The following is a 20,406-nucleotide window of genomic DNA, read 5'->3' on the forward strand; positions in this document are numbered from 1 at the left end:
CATTTGATAATGCAGATGAATGAAGAATGGATAAATAATGACCTTTTTTTAGATAAATGACCTTCAGAGAAAGTATTTAATTTAAAATATAAAAACGATGTGATATATCATAAAAGTGCCAGAAAATAATGTAAAAAGCCAAAATAATTTAGTTAAGTATTAAATTTGGGCGTAATAAAAATATATTGCTAATTATGAACGCAGCCGCATTTTGGCTGCCATTTGCTGTAATCTGTCATTCATTTAATGTTATTGAATAGGTGTGTTTTTAATTTGTTTTGGTATAAAGAAGCTTAATTTTGTCATAAATTTAAGTGGTTAGTGTACGAAATTCGTTAACAAAGTAGTTATAAATCCCGCCATGAGCAATATGTGCTTGAAATAGTCATAATTAAAATGTAAGTAACCAGTCACATTATCGGCATTTGTTTAAGTAAAAATACAAAAAACAATGGAATGTTAACTTCCAATCGCTCCTAATATCTTAATTTTTCCCTCAAACTGGCTATTAATACATGAAAAGAAGGAGAAAATCTCAAATAAAAGTATTAATTTTGACAGATGTCATTGTAATTGTCAGTACTATACAAGAATTTCTTTTCCTTATGAATAGTAGTGAAAATACATCAAAGTTATTTATTAATACTACTTGTGATAGTTATCAACTACGCCTCCTATATTTGTCTCATAATATATATAATTATTGCAGTATGAAGCAGTGGGACCAAGTTTATTTAATGGCATTTCCTGTTAGCAGATAAAATAAGCATTGTTTGTATCTATAAGTTGTAAAATGAACACAGTATGTCTTTTTTGAGTACTACCGAAAATGTGGGGTAAGTAAAATAGCTATATAAGTGTGCTGTTGTGTTATCTTTTCAAAGAAACTTAATCATTACATTTGTTATAGTTTCAGTGCCATTCCACAAAATATATCGGACGCAAGCTGCGCTACTCAATACAAGTTGGCAGTGGAGGGTGTCTCGGGGAACTGTGGAGATGTTAACATGTTCATACAAGACAGCTCTGGCGATGAACAGACTTACATACCACACTTGAATGAAAACTTCTTTCAAACCAAATTTAAAATAGATCCCAACGAGCTTTACACATTTCATGATTCCGACATCATCGCCGGAGAAATAACTGTTAGTCATACAGATGATAATTTCATGTTCCCTGATAATGTAGAAGTTAAGGCCAAGTTCTTGGACAGCCCGAACAATGAGGTTGATCTTCAGATTAAGGGCTCTCTTCCTAACGGGGAGGTCATCAGGGATGAGATCAAGCTTGAGATCGTTCCTAATGGGCATTTCATGCCTGAGCCTAAGCATCCCATGACTCCCAATTACAAAGATGTGAAGGCTGCTAATACCAAAGTTCAGAAAGCAAAGAATCCGAGCCTCGGAAAAGAAATCAGTCGGAGTAACTCTGTTGAAGCAAGACGGCCAAGTGTACACAGCCCAAAGGGGCAATCTAATAATGTAGCCTCATGTAAGAAAGTCAGTATTAATAGTGTTAATACTAATAATAGTAAGTCCTCGTCAAATCCCAAACTGTCGGGGTCGGAAACATTTCTGGATGTTTTTAAAAGGGAACAGGGGCTGGTTGAGAATGCCCCGGCTGTTATAAAGACTGAGTCTCCTGCTGCACCCCCACCTAAAGCACCACCATCTTCAGTGAAGAAAGCACCATCAGGTATGTTGGTTATAAGTAAGTTAAGCGTAACCTTAGTACAATTAGTACCTGTTAGTTTAGTATTATGTCACTACCTGTGAGTTCCTATATACAGCATGACCTTAGCCATTGGACAAACCCTGAAATCCCACATAGGGTTACTGATTAGAAATGCTCTAACGGTAATATTTTTTTAATTAGAACAAAAGATAAAAAAATAAATTATCAAACTAAAGTTATTTCCAATAATCGACAACAAAAGAAACATACTGTATTAATCATTGGCAGTGCTTTTGAGAATTTGTTTGAAAATGTGCGGCAATGATGACATTTGTCAAAAGTCAGAATCTTATTAATGTCATAAATAAAAAAGATAATCAAAATGGTCGAAGAAGGTTTCATACTATTTATTACCTCAGAAGCTACTAAACACATACAGGTTGCTCCAAAGTAAAAAAATCGTAATTTGTTAATTTCTTCATAACCGCTACACCGATTGTTATGATACTTTGTATACTGATTTTAAATACCCTAATGCATATGTACTTTTCGGTTTTGTCCAATGGCTAGGGACACCCTGTATAATATATAATTGGCTTCCTGTATCTACTGTAATTTCTATGTTAGTCTCATAACTGTTTGATCTCCTAATGAATAAAATAAAATAAAAAAGTACATATATAAATCTAGGAATATCAGATAGAGTATGTGCGGAAAGAGAAGAGTCATAGAATGTATTGCTAAAGAACAGGAAAACGTATTTTCTCGGGCTAGGTAGTATAATTAGTAATTAATGACTAACAACAGTCTTAAGAATGACATTAAATTGATATGTCATGGCAGTACTGTTAACAAACCTGTTGTTAGACCACCATTTCGATTTATTGGTATAATCAATGCTTTTAAGTATTTCCAATTAAGTTCTTAGTCCAGTATGTAAATCCAATAACTGTGAAGTAGTTAGTCATCTATTACAAGGTTTACATTCACTTTATATATATATGTGTGGGCCAATGTTTAGTTTGTTGATGTTAGATTCTTTTTTCCGTTAGGTTTGGATGAAATTAGACTGGTTGGAAGAGCTCTTTATTCGGCCCGGGATAGTGACGAAATCACAACTTATCCTGGAAAAAATGACTAATTTTCCATTGAGTTACAAAAATACCACATTTTTCCTAACTCAGTCGAGTATTTTTTAGGACAAACTGACAAACGGTGAACTTATATTGTACAAAATAGGGAACTCTATCTATCCACCAAAGTTTATCGAAATCTGATGGAAAAAAATTACAACAAAATTAAGGCCAACAAATTAGCCCATCAACAAAAAAAAAGGTTTCTAATTATCAAATAATAGACCACTGTCTTATTTATGGAGTTAATAAAGTTCTCGAAATTCACGGCAGCAAAGGGCTCCCTTCCCTCAAAAGTTGCTTAATATTTTTTATCGATTTAATTTTTTAATAGTGTTTAGTAAATTATACTTTATGCATGGTATAATAATATACTCCGCCTGGTACTCCATTCCCGTCTTTTCTAGGTCACCTAACTGACACGGGCTTACGTCATCATGCGACAGCGCTATATGATAATATGCGATAGCGCTATATATAGCGGCCATGTTGTTGTGACGTAGCCCCGTGTCACTCTGGGAATGGAAGACCATGTTTTATTAGACTATGACTTTATGCAATAATCTACTCGTAAATCGATCAGTACGTTAAGACGAAACGGGAGCTGAGCTAAAAGTCAATTTTGAGATTTCAAGCTGAATATACCCGTCGCTCTGACGGGGCGTGAGAGACTGTATTTGTGTGTGTAATGCACGCACACAGATGCGTACGCTTGCACCCGCGCGCGCCTCATTGCCGACAATTTGCAATGTTATTTTTCGTGCGTTACTGCCACGAGGCGTTCACTTATTACTTACTGTGTTGCGATTGAATTTTTTGACCCGGCTTACGTTTACGGAACTCGATAATCTTTCTACTACTGTGACTTGGCTTTGTTTACTTGACTTTGCTGATCAGCTTATTGTTTTGGACTCCGTGAGTTGTGGTTACCTATTGGACCGCACGCAATTCATCTACCTTTATTCAAGTAATTAAGCGTAATTAGCCGAAACCTTTATAAGAGTGTAATTCATAAGAAGTACATAAGATATAATTTATGTACTGGTTTGCTGTTAGCTTTTAATTGTATCACTTTACATATATGTTACTCAAATAACTAACACGGTTACACTGTTGTAAGAACATTATTTTTCAGGTAGGCCTTATTATACCTACTATAGGCCTTATTACCTCCTAGTACCTTAGTAGTAGTAGTACTACTACGGAAATTGATTCAAAGACTCAAGACTGACTTAAGTGGCAGTAGGGTGTAGGGTTTTTTCTAGGCTTAATGAGTTCGCTGAAGCTTATTTTTTATACTTAGCGCACAGAACCACTAGTTTAACAGTATCAGCTCTAACCACATGTCACCATTTTGTCCTTTACGTAACAAACTCAGGGGCCCAGAATATCCGATGTACCTATCAAATCAAGGTTCTGTACCAAATAAGGCCCGGTTATTATAGTTCGTTATTTTTTAGCATTAGAAAGAAGGTAAACAATCATGACGTGTATTTTTATTAATAATTATTAAAAAACGCTTTCAAAAATTAGTTTATATTACTTATGAAAGCAAAAGAATATAAAAAAGTATATGATTAATACATACATACATACAATCACGCCTATTTCCCGGAGGGGTAGGCAGAGACCACGGATTTCCACTTGCTACGATCCTGACATACCACTTTCGCTTCCTTCACATTCATAACATTCCTCATACACGCTCGCCGGTTTAGGGTGCTCTTGCTCATTAATATGATTAATATGATTTATAATTCTAACATATTTGCTATGACTTATTTTTCAATGGTAATTTTTAATAAGACATGTCAAAATCTGTTACCTTAATGCAAAAAAAACGAACTTTAAGCGTGCTAACTTTCAAAATTTCATTTTTTATAAGATAGTATAAGTAGATGGGCAAAAATTTTGCGTCCATGTCCACCAGTGAGTAAGTGATTGAGATACCTAAACATTTAACTTTATAATGTAAAATGATATAATTTAGTAACCTACTCGTTTAATTTCAGGTAGGTTGAATAAGGAACCAAGTAACCATGGGGAGGAGCAGTATTTACTAACATTTTCTTTTTGGGTCTTCAGAGTGTATCGTTTCCTTTTTTTTGCACATATTACACTTAAATATATATTCTCTGTGTAAACCCTTACGTCTTTCAATGACAAAGGCAAGATCAGCAAAATGTACAATTTGTATGATCGTGCCTGATATTTGAGATCACAGAAAATAAATATTTTAAATCCACTATTCTGCGACCTTCTAAAATTTTGTTTTATCATGATTCATGATCAAAAAGCTCGGATTCAATAGTCATATCAAACGTCGATTATGCAGTTGATGATGAGCTTGCATTTTCTACCATTGGTGCTGCAAATGCATCAACCGGTGGCGATAAACTTTGCCCTCTTGTAAAACAAATTACTATTGTGATTGTGTCCAGCAAAAGGCCAAAATTCGGTTTACTTTCCTGTTTAAAATATTACTAATTTATTCATATTTCAGATTAGGTACATAGGTAACTGTCTGAATGTTACAATGCCAGCTGGCAAATTCTATCACATTTGTTTGTTTGGTAGTCATGGTAACATTCACTTACATTGATATCCTTATTAATATCTGTATCTTATTATCCAGACCTTAAAATATTGCCACCGTTGCCCTTTAAAAAAATACTGTTTAAATAATTGGCTACTCAAACAATGCTTCTATAGTATAAATAATGACTACACAAAAATGGGTAGTATTGTATATAATGCACGAAATAAGGCCCGATTCTTAAGCGGGTGTAAATTTTGAGGCCATGTCCGCTAATACTATAGACAAAATATCAAGTTTAATAAACACAAAAAAAAAACATTGATGGGCCTTATTTTATAATTTAGGCCTTACTTTGTAATTTAAAGTAGAGTTAGGCCAAGAAAAATCTATAGCGATTTTGATAGAACACGCAGTGCAAGTATTATTTCAAACGTCGCTTCTATGAAATTATGACATATAAATAACACATGCACTGCGTGTGCTATCAAAATTGCTGTAGACTTTTCTTGGTCTGACTCTAAAATATTCTTTATTACACCACAAACATAAAAACAAATTTAAAAAAAACCGGCGAAGTGCAAGTCGGACTCGCACACGAAGGGTTCCGTACCATTATTTATAAAAACGGTCACCCATCCAAGTACTGACCCCGCCCGACGTTGCTTAACTTCGGTCAAAAATCACGTTTGTTGTATGGGAGGCCCCACTAAATTTTTTATTTTATCCATGGTATAATAATATACTCCGCCTGGTACTCCATTCCGAGATTCGCGTATGACCTAACTGACACGCGCCTACGTCATCATGCTGTTTACAGGTTCTCAAACTTTGAAATGTGGGAGAATTTTAACCAACGGTGAAAATTATTTTAACGGCATTAATTTTAAGTTATTCATGTAGAAACATAGTAAAATAAAACAAATCGAATGTATTAAATTAAACTTTATTTATCTATACAAGACAAACGTTTAAAAAACTAATTCACAGTTACACATTAATTACCAAGCTTACGACGTGAAAAGTTTGGAAAACACTGCGACTGCTGACACTGAGCGAGAAGGAAATAACAATTAACACGCGTTCGACAAGGATGACGGTCAGGGCATGAAGTTATCTAGATCCGAATTGTCAAATGTGCCCAGCGCTATCCTGTGTTGCCAGTAGTATAAACAGAATTACCCGAAAGTCTGAAATTTCTTTCGTGAATCGGAAGATATTGCTAACGAGTAATTAAAAATGACGTGTTATTGTAAAATTTAAGCTAAAATACATATAAATGAAAATTATAAAATTATAAAGAAATATTTTAACTTATTAACCATAGGTATAATGTACCCATGTAACATGTTATGTTGAAATAAAGTGGCAATGTTATTGTGACGTAATCGCGTGTCACTCTGGGAATGGAAGACCATGATTTTATCCTGTTTTTAGTATTTGTTGTTATAGCGGCAACAGAAATAAATCATCTGGGAAAATTTCAACTGTCTAGCTATCACGGTTCGTGAGATACAGCCTGGTGACAGACGGACGGACGGACAGCGGAATCTTAGTAATAGGGTCCCGTGTTTTACCCTTTGGGTACGGAACCCTAAAACCGATTTACAATGTAGATAAAGGTAGCAACAGGCGGTCTTATCGCTGTTAGTTCTTATTCTTCGTTTGTTTAGCATTAGAGTGAAGGTGACGTGTCTTTTTTAAGCATGCAATCGTATAATTATTTAGCTTTTGTTGTAATAGTTATGTACTTAGTGGTTAATATTAGTATTTACTATTTTTTTTTTCAATAATGCTTAAAAACGAAGTATAGACATGACAACCAAATATTAACGCCATTGTAGGGCAGGATATACAGAACATGAATCATTTGTACTGTCACGCTCCGTGATTGTTGAGCCATTTAGGGTTCTAGCTAAATTGGACATTCCATAGAGCACGAGTAAGTATGGAACAACCAATTCAGCTAGGACCCTAAATTGCTCGACAATTACGAAGCGTGCCTGTAGGTACCTAAAAATTTTGTTAACACATTTTAACCATGCAATAAAATATTTTTGATTTTGATTTCTAATTTGAAATATTAGAATCGTTCATAATAGATTGTATATCATAACTACAAAAATGTGTTCCCTACTCTCAACCCAAAACCCCTTGTATCTTAGGATCTAGATATTTTCACACAAGACGGTTTATCGATAACTTCTTACATCACTAGATTATCGACATTAAATGTCGACTATTGCCCATCACTTTTCTGGCTGTGTACGTATTTAGAAACTTGACTCCGCCCCTAAAATTAGTGCGATAGGGACAACTGCAGCTGAGGCGAAAAATCCTGCGTAAAAATGACAAAAATCGAGGTTTCGTAGTCCTCTTTTTCCTCCCCCAAAACTTAACCAATCGTAACCAAATTTGGAAATCTAAATGATTATGAAATTATCTGTGTCGGACCGTTTTGCTTTTTTGGCTAATTGATATCAGTTTTGAATACCACGCCTCTCATTGCGGCATAGTCTATTAGGCCATTTTGGCCGTTTTTGAAGGGCTCTAGCGCCTTAAAAAACAAAAATATCAAAAAAAGCAAAACGGTCCGACACAGATATTGACAATATTAATCTGTGTTGAAAAAATCATTGCTCTAGCTTCAAAAACCACGGAGGAAAACGAGGACTACGTTTGTATGGAGGAATGACCACTCCTGTTGGCTCTTAACAGATAGCGGAATAGAAACTATAGTAAAGACGTTAGAATCTATTATTCCTATAACCCACTGTACTGTCAATTAGTTACTCCATTGTTTAAATAAAGTTGCCTTCCGTTAATTAAAATGCCGAAAACGCAACGAAACACTCGCCCCGCAAATCTGACACGCGCTTAATGACTATACATAGTTTTTAGGGTTCCGTACCCTTACCCAAAGGGTAAAAACGGAACCCTATTACTAAGACTCCGTCTGTCCGTCTGTCTCTCTGTCTGTCCGTCTGTCTGTCTGTCACCGGGCTGTAACTCATAAACCGTATTTGTGTTGCCGCTATAACAACAAATACTAAAAACAAAACAAAATAAATATTAGTGGGGCTCCCATACAACAAACGTGTATTTTTTGCCGTATTTTGCGTAATGGTACGGAACTCTTCGTGCGCGAGTCCGACTCGCACTTGGCCGGTTTTTTCAAGTCCGGAAATGTTTGTATTTTCATTCTAACCATACATTACACAGTTGAGTGACAGGTGAATGACCCAGGTCGTTTCTCACACGAATCCTTGAACAAATGAATGCTGAATATTATTTGCAAACTGTAGTTCATTGACCTTTTTTAGTGTAACAGGTGAACATAGTTTAGTTAAGTTTGATTGAATATTAAGACGCGTTAATTTTGTAAAATATTGTAGCCGCAGTATTGACAGCTGAAGTAGATGACCCTATTTGGCTCCATAAAGTATGCGGTAACTATAGTTATTAAACGCTTTTAACAACGTAAAGTAGACAGAAAAAAATGTATGACATCGTACCTACATCCCAAGTAGCATTGCAAGCTGTATATAAGCTGTATTAAAGTTTATTTGTATACTATAAGCTGTACAGTTAGGCTGTACAAAGGCTGTATAAGCGCTTATACAGCCCTTATAAGTAAAAAAAGGGCCCAAATTATACAGCCTTTGGCGTTATTAGAGCTGTAGAGTAGCTGTATAAGCAATACATAAGCTGCATAATAGCTGCATTACAGCTATATTTCGGTGTAACAGGAAACCTTAACACTACAGATAATCTCTTATAAGTACGAAATAAGAATATAAGTTTTAAATGAGTTATAAGAAAGAATTACAAGAGAATAATAATCATTTAAGAAACTAAAATGTCTTAATCTTGTTCATTCATAATATAGTAGGTAATGGCGACAATATAGTGTTAAGTATAGTGGATGGTAAAAGTAAAAGTAAATATTATACAGGACTTGAATGGAATATTACATTATTGGTAAGTGCGGATTATTATTTATTGTGAACCTGTGTATCTTTTCTGGCAAAATATTTACGCGCCTGCAAAATAACAAAGAGAAACCATAAGGAAAATATCAAAAATCGCTAAAGTTACTGTTTGTTTTTAAGGTTAGAGTATCAAAAATATTTATAAATATTAATTCTAAGGCTAAACATTTTATTTTAGCTGGTAATCATAACACGGCGTTAGTCTGCTAAATATTTGCAAGTATTTCTTTAATTATATTTACAAATACGTTTTTTTTTTATTGTAAAATGGCGACAATTTTTAAACAGCCTACAGGATAGTTGGAGAGCATTATAATCTTAGTAGCTGTGCTGTGTAATAAATGGAGTGTCTTTTACAGCTTTTGTAATTAAAACAGCTTTATAATAGAATATTTGTATTCGTTTGGCTGTATTTCGGTTCTCCGTACATAAGTTATAATTCTCTTTAGAAATCCGTATAACAAATAAAAAACCTGTACTGTAACTGTCATATATTCCTTTAGTTTTATAATACACTTATTTTCAGAAATCATTACACTACTATACTTATACGAGTGTAAAATTACGCCAAAAGATCGTTATAAGCGACTCTATCAGTAATACAGAAAAAAGCTGTACTATAGCTGCCATTTATTCATTTGGTTTTATAATACCCTTACAGATAGAAGTTATACAACTACTATTCTTATAGGAGAGTAAGATTACGCCATAAGAAATAGCTTTAAAACGGGGTTGACAGATACATTTGTACAGCTACAAGTGCCAAGTGATACTACAATACAGCCTGTATACAGCTTTTACGATAAAATTAGCTTGTAGTGTTTCACAACACTTAATGTTTTAAAACGGAGTTGACAGATACTTTTGTACAGCTAAAAGTGCCAAGTGTTACTACAATACAGCCTGTATACAGCTTTTACGATAGAATTAGCTTGTAGTCTCTCAAAACACTTTTAGTTTTATAGTAGATTTTTTATATTCTGATAAAGCACCCCATGCTTCCGCAGAAACCTTTATAATGATTTTATACAGCTTGAGCTGTATAATGTCTGTAAAGTACCTTTTATACAGCTTAAATCTTTTCTGACACTCTTATACGTCCCTTAAATCACTCTAAGTTCTCAATTGGCTGCTATATTGATGTTGCCGACACTTCCATGCTACTTGGGATATTTCAGGCGGCGTAGCACGGTCGCGTTTTTATCCCTTGTCACCATGCCTGTCACGTTCTAACAAGTATGTAAGTGCGAAAGGGACGCGCATAGTGATAGTCGATAAAAATGGAACTGTGCTGAGCCCGCAGGTGTCAAAACTTGGGCTACAATATTTTGGACTATTTTGCACATCTTGGTACTGATTTGTCTAAGTTAAAGGTACTATTGTCTGGTTGATAGAGTCGAAAAGTGGTAAGCCACTTTCTTGGCTGACCGTACACGTAACTCTGCCTTTTATGTGACTTACAACAGAGTTCAGATGTTTTCAACAATTCGTAAACCCTATTTCAAGGACAAAGTCCACTGATATTTAAGTGTAGCTATTAGTACTGTTTCTGCAAGTTAACAATTATTTTCCAGCCAAGTCGTCCCAAAGCAAGGTCCGGCGAGGCCGCGGGCCGGCGGTCCACGAGGCCTTGCAGCGGATACCCACACCTCGCGCCGTACCCGTACCGAACCGGGCCTGGCACGCCCCTGGGGACAGCTTATTTGACTGTGGGCCCCTTGACGATAGACAACCGGGATTCCGGCAGTTGGAAAGCAGTAGCAGTGATGATGATAATATACCTGAGTTTGGTAAGTTTTTAGCTTTCGGTACCCAAAGGGTAAAAACGGGACCCTATTACTAAGACTCCGCTGTCCGTCTGTCTGTCACCAGGCTGTATCTTAAGAACCGTGATAGCTAGACAGTTGAAATTTTCACAGATGATGTATTTCTGTTGGCGCTATAACAACAAATACTAAAAACAGAATAAAAGAAGGGCGAATGCGTGATGGTACGAAGGGTTTCGTGCGCGAGTCCGACTCGCACTTGGTCGGTTTTTTGGTATCGTCTTGGGTCGTCCCATTCGTTTTTCAAGTTCTTAAATTAGTCATATTCTGCTTTCGTCACTCATTCTACATTGAAAGCCACCGACGATTGTGACGAATGTAGAATGAGTGGCGAAAGCAGAATAGGACTAATTTAAGAACTTGACGAAAAACGAATGGGACGACCCAAGACGATACCGGTTTTTTTGTAAATAGTAACCTAATACGGTTTGAATTCGAAATTTTTTAGACAGTCTCCCTATGTATCGGACTATTAACAATATTCGTAATATTTTTTAGAATTAGGCACCGGCCCCGTCTGCGTAGAAGAAAGCGCGGCAGAGTCCCGAGGGGCTCGCTTAGCGCTCCGCAGGGCAGCGTTAAGACGGCACGTCGTCAGAGCGGACACCTCTCTACGCCTAGCGAGGGATTATCGGGAGCACAAATCACTTGCTGCCATCATCAAGGTACGTACAAACACAACACTCCTAACTGTACATCGGTGGACCTTATTACAAAGGGCATATGCCGCCGATGTACAGTTAACAGTGTGGGCGAGGGTACGAAAGAAAATGAATGACTACTTATGTGGTAGGTAATACGTAAAAATATGATAACATTTTTTTTAAACGGATTTTTTCACATAAACTTTTTTTAATAAGTAGCATTTATTTGACTGTATTGACACTTTGATTAACATCGTTCAATGGTTTTGACCCCATGTGGCACACATTAGGATTAAGGATACACACATAAACACTACTAAACAAATATAACCCTTCACGTGAGAGTAGCCGTAGACAGAAATAAATACAGATTAATTAATAGCAATTCGCGAACTCATGAATTCTAAAGACGCTAAAAACATTGACACTTTAAAATACTTAAATAAAAAAATTCAGCCTATATACGTCCCACTGCTGGGGACAGGCCACCTCTCATGCGCGAGAGGGCTTAGGCTATATTATAGTCCCCACGCTAGCCCAATGCGAATTGGAATTAAAAAAAAAACATACAGTAAATTCGATTCAATCGATAGTGGGAATAACAGTCTTTAAACAAATGTGAGGCTGATTTAAGATAAACCATTGACGGAAAACGATTAGACCAGCACGTGATTATTATCAGCACCCAAACACTACCAAGCTTAGCATAACAATCGCAATAACCCGTTATTAAACTTATTCAATTTTGCACCTTAAACTCAGTATATAAGTTACAAAATTGCACATATGGCTCATCGCAATAATCCATTATTAAACTTATTCAATTTTGCACCTTAATCTCAGTACCTAAGTTATAAAATTGCATTTATGCTATTCTCAATAGAACAGCTGATTTCTACTAAGGTCAATCATTCATGATAACATAGCCTTTGTACTGACGTACTGCCCACTGTTCTCTTATCAATATTTATCGCAATAATGTTTGTAAACATTTCGATGACTTATACAATTGTAGTCCTAATAAGTCGAATTATGATTCAATTCATTGGAATTATTATAGTATTCCTGTAGTATTCCGATTTTGAGTCTTATGGTGATGGAGTTTTGGTTGAGTTTAAAAAATATAATGTTTATTCGGGAAACATTTAAAAAATTGGGTATTGCGGTATAGGTTATGATTCATTTGAATTTGAAGTAGGTAGTGAAGTCAGAGTATTAATAGAGCTTGAGTAAGTGCTGAAAATTGGGAAAATGGCTTTAGAATTTTTTGAGTAGAGTTGCAAATAAAATCTGCATCTTTTTAGTTTACAAAATCTCCAGTGTTTGCTGTGATAGCATACTTGTATCATAATGTACTATTACCAGGCGTGGCTCACTCCGCGATTTCGTCGCTTTGCAACAGGTAGCTACAAGTACATCCGTTCCACACCAATTTTGGTGGCTTGCCATAAGCCGCGCGTGACGCTATCGCCACCTAGCGGCCATATCTGTCCTGATCGTAACAGACGCGTTTTGTTAGAGAGTGACTCTTCTGTACCTAGTACTATTATTTATTCTGTGCTATTACAGAAACAACTCAACGGGCAAGGCTCATCGTGCCGCCTTCCGACTCAGGTGGTGAACCATTTGCTGGCGATGCGCGGCATGCCCGAGGTCCTGTCTTCGCGGGAACGGCGAAGACTCAGGTTAATGTCCATCTCTAAGGATTTTGTCACTCGACTGTCTCAGAAGGCAGGTTGTTTTAAATATTGGTCGAGTAGGTAATGTAGGTATGTATATTATACCTATGTTTGTCTTTCTTGCTATCTTGATATATTCCCCTTCGATTCGAGTAAGAGCTGCCGGCCTAGCCAAGGTGACAATCGCTATCGCTTCGACAACGCAACGCTTTGTGTCTATTACTCTTCCATATTAGTGCGACAGTGACAGTTGCGTTTCGATAGCTACGGAGCGTAAGCAATTGGCATGTTGGCTACGCGGCCTGTATATTTACTGTTATCTTTTACAAGCGTTTATTTAACTTGCAATGCTCATATAACTATGAAAGTTTTCTTTTCATTTTTGGAAACCTATTTTCAATCACTTGGTATAGGTAATTACTTGAGCTCTAATTTGGCACATTTATGTAAAAGCTGAGGCAATGCAATATTATGATTATATTGAGCTGATCTGATGATGGGGACCGAAGGCAGCCATTGGAACAATGTTGTAAAACAACGCAACCTCGAAAAAATACAACATGACGTAGTATCCATAAAAGCTTGTATCGAAAACGAAATTTTTAGCAAAAAAAATATCTTCATAAAGATTACTAATAGTTAGATAAGTTAATGAAATATTATGTTAACATTTACTGTAACGTTCACAGAGAAGTCGGCTGGTCTGGTGGCGAGAGTGGCTCCCTAAAACCGTGCCTCGGTGCCGCCTGCTCCGAGGACGGTTGCAACGCCCCGCGCCTGCCGTGCGGGCGTTATTGTCTATCGCACGTTACTTTGGCGCCCGAACAAAGATTGTATGCGTCTTGTGCGGCGGTGTTCGCGGGGGGAGCGAGATGCAAACAGCCGATATTGCCGCTTCAAGAGCAGACGCCGCTCTGTGCTGAACATGCGTGGAAGCGAGTAAGTATTACTTCTCTTTCATTCATAATTTCTATCGGGAAATGTTCTAATAGCGACTGAGGCACTTGCGGGCGTTATTGTCTATCGCACGTTACTTTGGCGTCCGAGCAAAGATTGTATGCGTCTTGTGCGGCGGTGTTCGCGGGGGGAGCGAGATGCAAGCAGCCGATATTGCCGTTTCAAGAGCAGACGCCGCTCTGTGCTAAACATGCGTGGAAGCGGGTAAGTACTACTTCTTTCTCTTTCATGAACTCTATCGGGAATCGCTCTTAAAGTGACTCCGACTCTTGCGGGCGTCACTGCTTATCACACGTTACTTTGGCGCCCGAGCAACGATTGTATACATGCGTCTTGTGCGGCGATGTTCGCGGGGGGAGCGAGATGCAAGCTGCCAATATTGCCGCTTCAAGAGCAGACGCCGCTCTGTGCTGTACATGCGTGGAAGCGAGTAAGTATTACTTCTCTCTCTTTATGAACTCCATTAGGAATCGTTCTTAGACTCCGACGCTTGCGGGCGTCACTGCTTATCACACGTTACTTGGGCGCCCGAACAAAGATTGTATGTCTTGTGCGGCGGTATTTGCGGGGCGAGCGAGATGCAAGCAGCCGATATTGCCGCTTCAAGATCAGACGCCGCTCTGTGCTGAACATGCGTGGAAGCGGGTAAGTACTACTTCTTTCTCTTTCATGAACTCTATCGGGAATCGCTCTTAAAGTGACTCCGACTCTTGCGGGCGTCACTGCTTATCACACGTTACTTTGGCGCCGGAACAACATTTATATGCGTCTTGTGCGGCAGTGTTTGAGGGGGAAGCAAGGTGTAAGCAGCCGACATTCCCGCTATGTATTGTATATACAAAATCTCGTGTATTCCTTATAGGACAACTACGATAAGCTGAGCCGCGACAGCAAGCCGAAGAAGCTCGTCCGGAAGCGCGTGCCGCCGCCCACGCCGCGCCGCGCCAAGCGCCGGCGGCGCCTGCCCAAGCGGCCCGTGCCCGCGCCCAACCAATCTCTCTCAGGTAACATCTAAAACTTTCGCGTTTTGAACACATATTATCGCGTATTTATTCTATTACCTTTATTTATCGACGTTTTGACACAGGTTTCAAATGTCGTGATCGTTAACTGATGCTAGATGACGGCTAGCGTTCAGAGTATGAAAAAGTTTGGGGTAGACATCACATTTTACCTTCTTCGGATGTGTGCGTGGATATTGTGATTTTTACATGTCGGACTATTGACAATAATTAACATATGTGTAGGTGGATGGTTTGAAAATGTGATGTCTACCTCAAAATTATTCATGCAATACCTTTTGTTTAACAGATTAGGGTCCGAGCCCGATTCATACTATACCATCGCGTGTATTTATATTAATAGTACCATATTTGTCTAGAAATCAACGTGTGCTCGAATTCGTCGGCATACGACAGCTCGGAAGATACCGGCATGGGCGCGCTCAGCGAAAACGAATTCATCGTCTCGGCCAGCAACTCGCACGAACTTGGTAAGGTCTCACTCTCAGTCCCACTTGCACCATCCCACTAACCCGGGGGTAAGCGGTTAAACCGTTAACTCAGTGTCAAATTGTACTGGTAACCATGATAACTCCAGGTTTAACCAGTTAACCCCGGGTTAGTGGAATGGTGCAAGTGGGCCTCATGGTATTAGGGTATTACAGATGTAGTGCATTATTGTTTTCCATCGGATTTTCTCGGAAACGTTCTTATTTGTCATTCTATTTCAGTCCACCTCAGTACTATTTGTAACGAGACTGACTCCGTATGAGTTCGTATTTTTCCGTGAAAATACGATGGAAAATAATTATGCACTACATCTGTATTCCGAATTTATTAATAACAGAGGGCCGAGATGTGTATACTATTTTTCTGTTCGACGGAGCCGAATAACGGCAACTTCGTTTAGCAAAGCGGGCCGAAAGTTGACGCTTTCCGGCCGCAGAACAGAAAAAGTATTGATTTCGTCAGCTGATATCAATATAAAGTACTTAAATGCTAAAATTATTATTTATTCAAATCATTTTGAATTTCAACTTCTTAGCATCTTCTGATGCTTGAATAATATAATGGAAAATTGTCGTTATAAGTCTTACGGTAGCTTTTTTAATCTGAAAAATCTTCCGATCAAGTGAGATTAAAAGTAGGTGTTTGTTTTTCAGAAGTGGGCGAAGTGGGCCAAGTGCCCCCCGACGATATTCTGGACCCGGCCGTACTAAGCCAGATCCCTGATGAGGCGTTCACGGAATTCTTCAATCAAGGTTTGTACAACGCCCGGTAGTGTTACGTTATACACCGAGTTTTTTTTTTCGTTAATTTCAGGGTGCATTCCTGAGCTTAAATCAAGTAACTTTCTCAAAGACACCGATATTCTAATTAACTCCATTTCGGAGATAATCAATAATTTATTTTTTTCCTATAAGGCCTCTACAAGCGTGTACACTTGCCTTAAGGCCGGTTTACATATTGATTAGTATTTAGAATGAGTTCATACATTTGCTACTAAACTTAAGTACAATCTCGGTCGATCAATGTTCGAAATGACATTGATATGTCACAGATTTCAATTGTTTGGTTGAGTTAAATGTAATGCCCGTGTTACAACAACGCTATATGCTACATTTAGAGTTAGACCGTAAAAAGTCTGCAGCGATTTTGATAGCCCACGCAGTGGAAGTGTCATTTTAAACGTCAAACTTCTTATGAAATTATGACGTATAAATAACACTTACACAGCGTGGGCTATCAAATCCGCTGCAGACTTTTATTGGTGCGACTATAATTACTTTAAAACTTATTTTTTTTTTAAAGCAAAAAAAATTTTTTTTTGTAAATTAACTATGCCATTTAGTTTTCTTAAACGTACTTAACCATACCCCGAAGTTAACGGAATTCAATAAAAACACGGTGTATATATCAAAGGCCTGAAACTGGATGTTCTGACGTCACACTCATTTTGGCACTTGACTTGACACTCATGCGGGGAAATGAATTCGCGATAGACCCGTCTATAAATGTTACAGGTACTTTAAAGGTTTCCCTGCAGTTAGAAAGAGACGGTCAAGTACGAAAAATTAAGAAAAAAATGGCTTCTAAAATAGGTCTGAAACATACACTTTCCAGAAAAAAATATTATATATTTTTTTATTTTGACATAGGTGGTTCGTCATTCGCGGAGAGTTCCGAGCTGGCCGCGGCGCTGGAGGCCGTGCTGGACGAGCGCGCGCTGGACAGCATCGGGGACGTGTTCCAGCACTCGCCGCACCAGCCCAAGCCTAAGGTAAGCTGAGTACGGTACTGGTCGGGTCGCCATGTGAAGTGTGTGGCGTTTGAACAGTACTGTGGTCGTGATAACTTGAAATCAGTTTAAACACATGCTCTCGTAGTTTTTAAAACCATTTTTATGTAATTTTGTCCTTATTTAAAACAGAATTCGTTTATAAAGGCCGAGTTATCCTCTAGCGGCCCACCATGTAAGAAAAAACCTACTGAATTTGAACTAAACAAATGCAAATATATTCTTTATTGCATGTTAAATTGGATTTAATTTAATTTATTCAATAAATAAATGTAAAGCAAGCTGCAAATTTTCATGGACACGTTATGGATGGAATTCATTTATATAATGGTCATGTACTTTTTCAGCTCACTGTATATTGTAATGCACATCACATTGGACCATAAGAAAATGCTGCAAATAATACGATGTCGGATCATAAGGTCCAGTAGATCGTGTATATTTTTAGGGTTCCGTACCCAAAGGGTAAAAACTTAAAAAGGGTCCCTATTACTAAGACTTCGCAGTCCGTCCGTCTGTCTGTCTGTCATCAGGCTGTAACTCGAGAACCGTGATAGCTAGACAGTTGAAATTTTCACAGATGATGTATTTCTGTTACCGCTATAACAACTAATACTAAAAACAGAATAAAATAAATATTTAAGTGGGGCTCCCTTAAAACAAACGTGATTTGCTTTTGTCGTTTATTGCGTAATGGTACGGAACCCTTCGTTCGCGAGTCCGACTCGCACTTGTCCGGTTTTTTTCCTATTATCACCGTATTTGAACGATTTCCAGATGCAAGTGCCAGCATCAGTGGCAATGGAGATGTCCTCGAGCGCGCCCTCATAACACACTAATATAACTATGTTAAGCTAAAATATACTATGTACTACAATAGGAACAAATTCTTAGTCTCAAAGAGTTGAAATTAATTTCTTCATGCTTTAAGTTTTGTATGTTTGTGTATAGAATGGATTGTGGAGTGCCGTGTACGTGATATTAGTTTGGGTTTGGGGTCCGTAGCTAATGGTAAATAACTTGGTGGTCTATAAATTTGACACTTGAGATCTGTTTTTGATTGGCTGCGCAACGTACGCTAAAATAGTGACCTCATTTTCTCACTTAGAAATAAGAAATGATTATTACCCGCCGTTTAAAATTAAACATTGACTTTTTAACATCAAATATCTGAGAGACCGAGCTTGCTCGGAAAATATATTTTTTGCTCAAAAATGTGCGTGTTCCCAGAGATAACACCTAGCTAGATCGATTTTTCGCCCCCGAAAACTCCCATATAGCAAATTTCATCGATATCGTTAGAACCGTTTCCGAGATCCCCGAAATATATATATATAAATAAACAAAGAATTGCTGGTTTAAAGGTATTAGATAGATGTAGTCTACTATTGGAAATAAAGTAAAAATGCGAATTTCTAAATGATGAAAAACTTATTCCAAGATGGTGGCGGTTCCTCAAGTTCCCCAAGCGTCAGATGGTCTCGACATAAAAATGTATCAAATTTCAGGATTGTTCTAGAGATTTCGACTTTTGTTCTATTCCCATTACGTTGATAATTATAACATAGTGTATAGATGTAGTGCATAATTATTTTCCATCGTATTTACACGGAAACTTACGAACGTGTCTTGCTATTTGAGTCAGTCTCGGTACAAAAAGTACTGACATTGACTGAACTAGCATGACAAATACGAACGTTTCCGAGAAAATAAAACGGAAAACAATTATGCACTACATCTGTAATGTGGTTCAATAAAATTTTGCCTTTATACATTGACACAGAACACAGCGGTGCGTTGCGTGGCTAATCGAAAATGATTTTGAGACAGTGACAGAAGCTTCCTTGCTAAATATGTAAAGTTTTCGCTTCGAATGGTAAGAATCTTTGTAAAATGTTGCTCATTCAAATGTTACTAAGGTTTTTAGGGTCTGTTTTGGAGGCGTTTGATACCTTTGTTTTTGTGTTTGATTCGGGTAGACCTGAACCGTGTTGTTTGATTTTGGCATCACAGCTTTACAAAATCAACATGATTGTGAAAGTACGGTCATTAAGTGCAAAGATTTATTGGTCGTATTTTAGGGAAAAGGCACCAAACCACAAAAATCTTTCAATATAATATGAACATTCTCATTGAATCCTTTTCGCTAAATTAAGTCTCATTGATTGTATTAACTAGTATTCGTGCTTCGAATTTGATAGCTAATTAGACGGCGTACGGGTCCTTATATTATGCGCTAACTCTAAAGGTCAAAAGATGAAGTTTAACAAGTCCCAAAAACAGACCCTGTTTTACCCATTGTAATGTCCTTATAATGCCTAGTGTACAATATAATGTACGTATTTAATTTTATAGTTTAAACTCTTGATACAGCGACATTATTTTTATGAAAAAGAGTTTCAACGACATGACATTCTGTGACAAATATTGTACATTAGGTTATAAGTACGGCTACCATGAGTTGACATTTGGCGTTTACGCTAACGACTGCGTGAACTCGATCGCAGTCCATCTCGCTTGGTGCGATCGAGTTCACGCAGTCGCTAGCGTAAATGTCAAATGCTAACTCATGGTAGCCGTATATGACAAAATACAACCATAGTGTCTTCAGTCTTTACAATATAAATGAGATAGCATGCATGTACAAATGAAACACCAATAC

The 20,406-nt window shown here is 37.5% G+C and overlaps 1 protein-coding gene across 1 annotated transcript; it reads left to right on the plus strand.

Moving 5' to 3' along the window:
• The first annotated feature begins 205 nt into the window (after positions 1 to 205).
• Positions 206 to 18,917, plus strand: LOC134799414 (uncharacterized). The gene is made up of 12 exons (XM_063771812.1): positions 206 to 398; positions 710 to 836; positions 911 to 1,698; positions 10,913 to 11,128; positions 11,663 to 11,829; positions 13,378 to 13,493; positions 14,177 to 14,426; positions 15,307 to 15,448; positions 15,826 to 15,936; positions 16,609 to 16,707; positions 17,605 to 17,726; positions 18,522 to 18,917. Exons 2-12 carry the CDS (start codon positions 805 to 807, stop codon positions 18,573 to 18,575), a joined length of 2,097 nt encoding a protein of 698 aa, XP_063627882.1. The 5' UTR covers positions 206 to 398; positions 710 to 804; the 3' UTR covers positions 18,576 to 18,917.
• Positions 18,918 to 20,406: the final 1,489 nt, after the last annotated feature.

The sequence above is a fragment of the Cydia splendana genome, chromosome 18 (genome assembly GCF_910591565.1).
Source record: "Cydia splendana chromosome 18, ilCydSple1.2, whole genome shotgun sequence".
In the NCBI taxonomy this organism is placed as follows: domain Eukaryota; kingdom Metazoa; phylum Arthropoda; class Insecta; order Lepidoptera; family Tortricidae; genus Cydia; species Cydia splendana.

Coding starts and splice junctions, on each gene's coding strand:
- LOC134799414 (XM_063771812.1), top strand. CDS start 805: ATGTCTTTTTTGAGTACTACCGAAAATGTGGG. Junction 13,494..14,176: donor CGGGAACGGCGAAGACTCAG/GTTAATGTCCAT, acceptor TAACGTTCACAG/AGAAGTCGGCTGGTCTGGTG. Junction 16,708..17,604: donor CACGGAATTCTTCAATCAAG/GTTTGTACAACG, acceptor ATTTTGACATAG/GTGGTTCGTCATTCGCGGAG.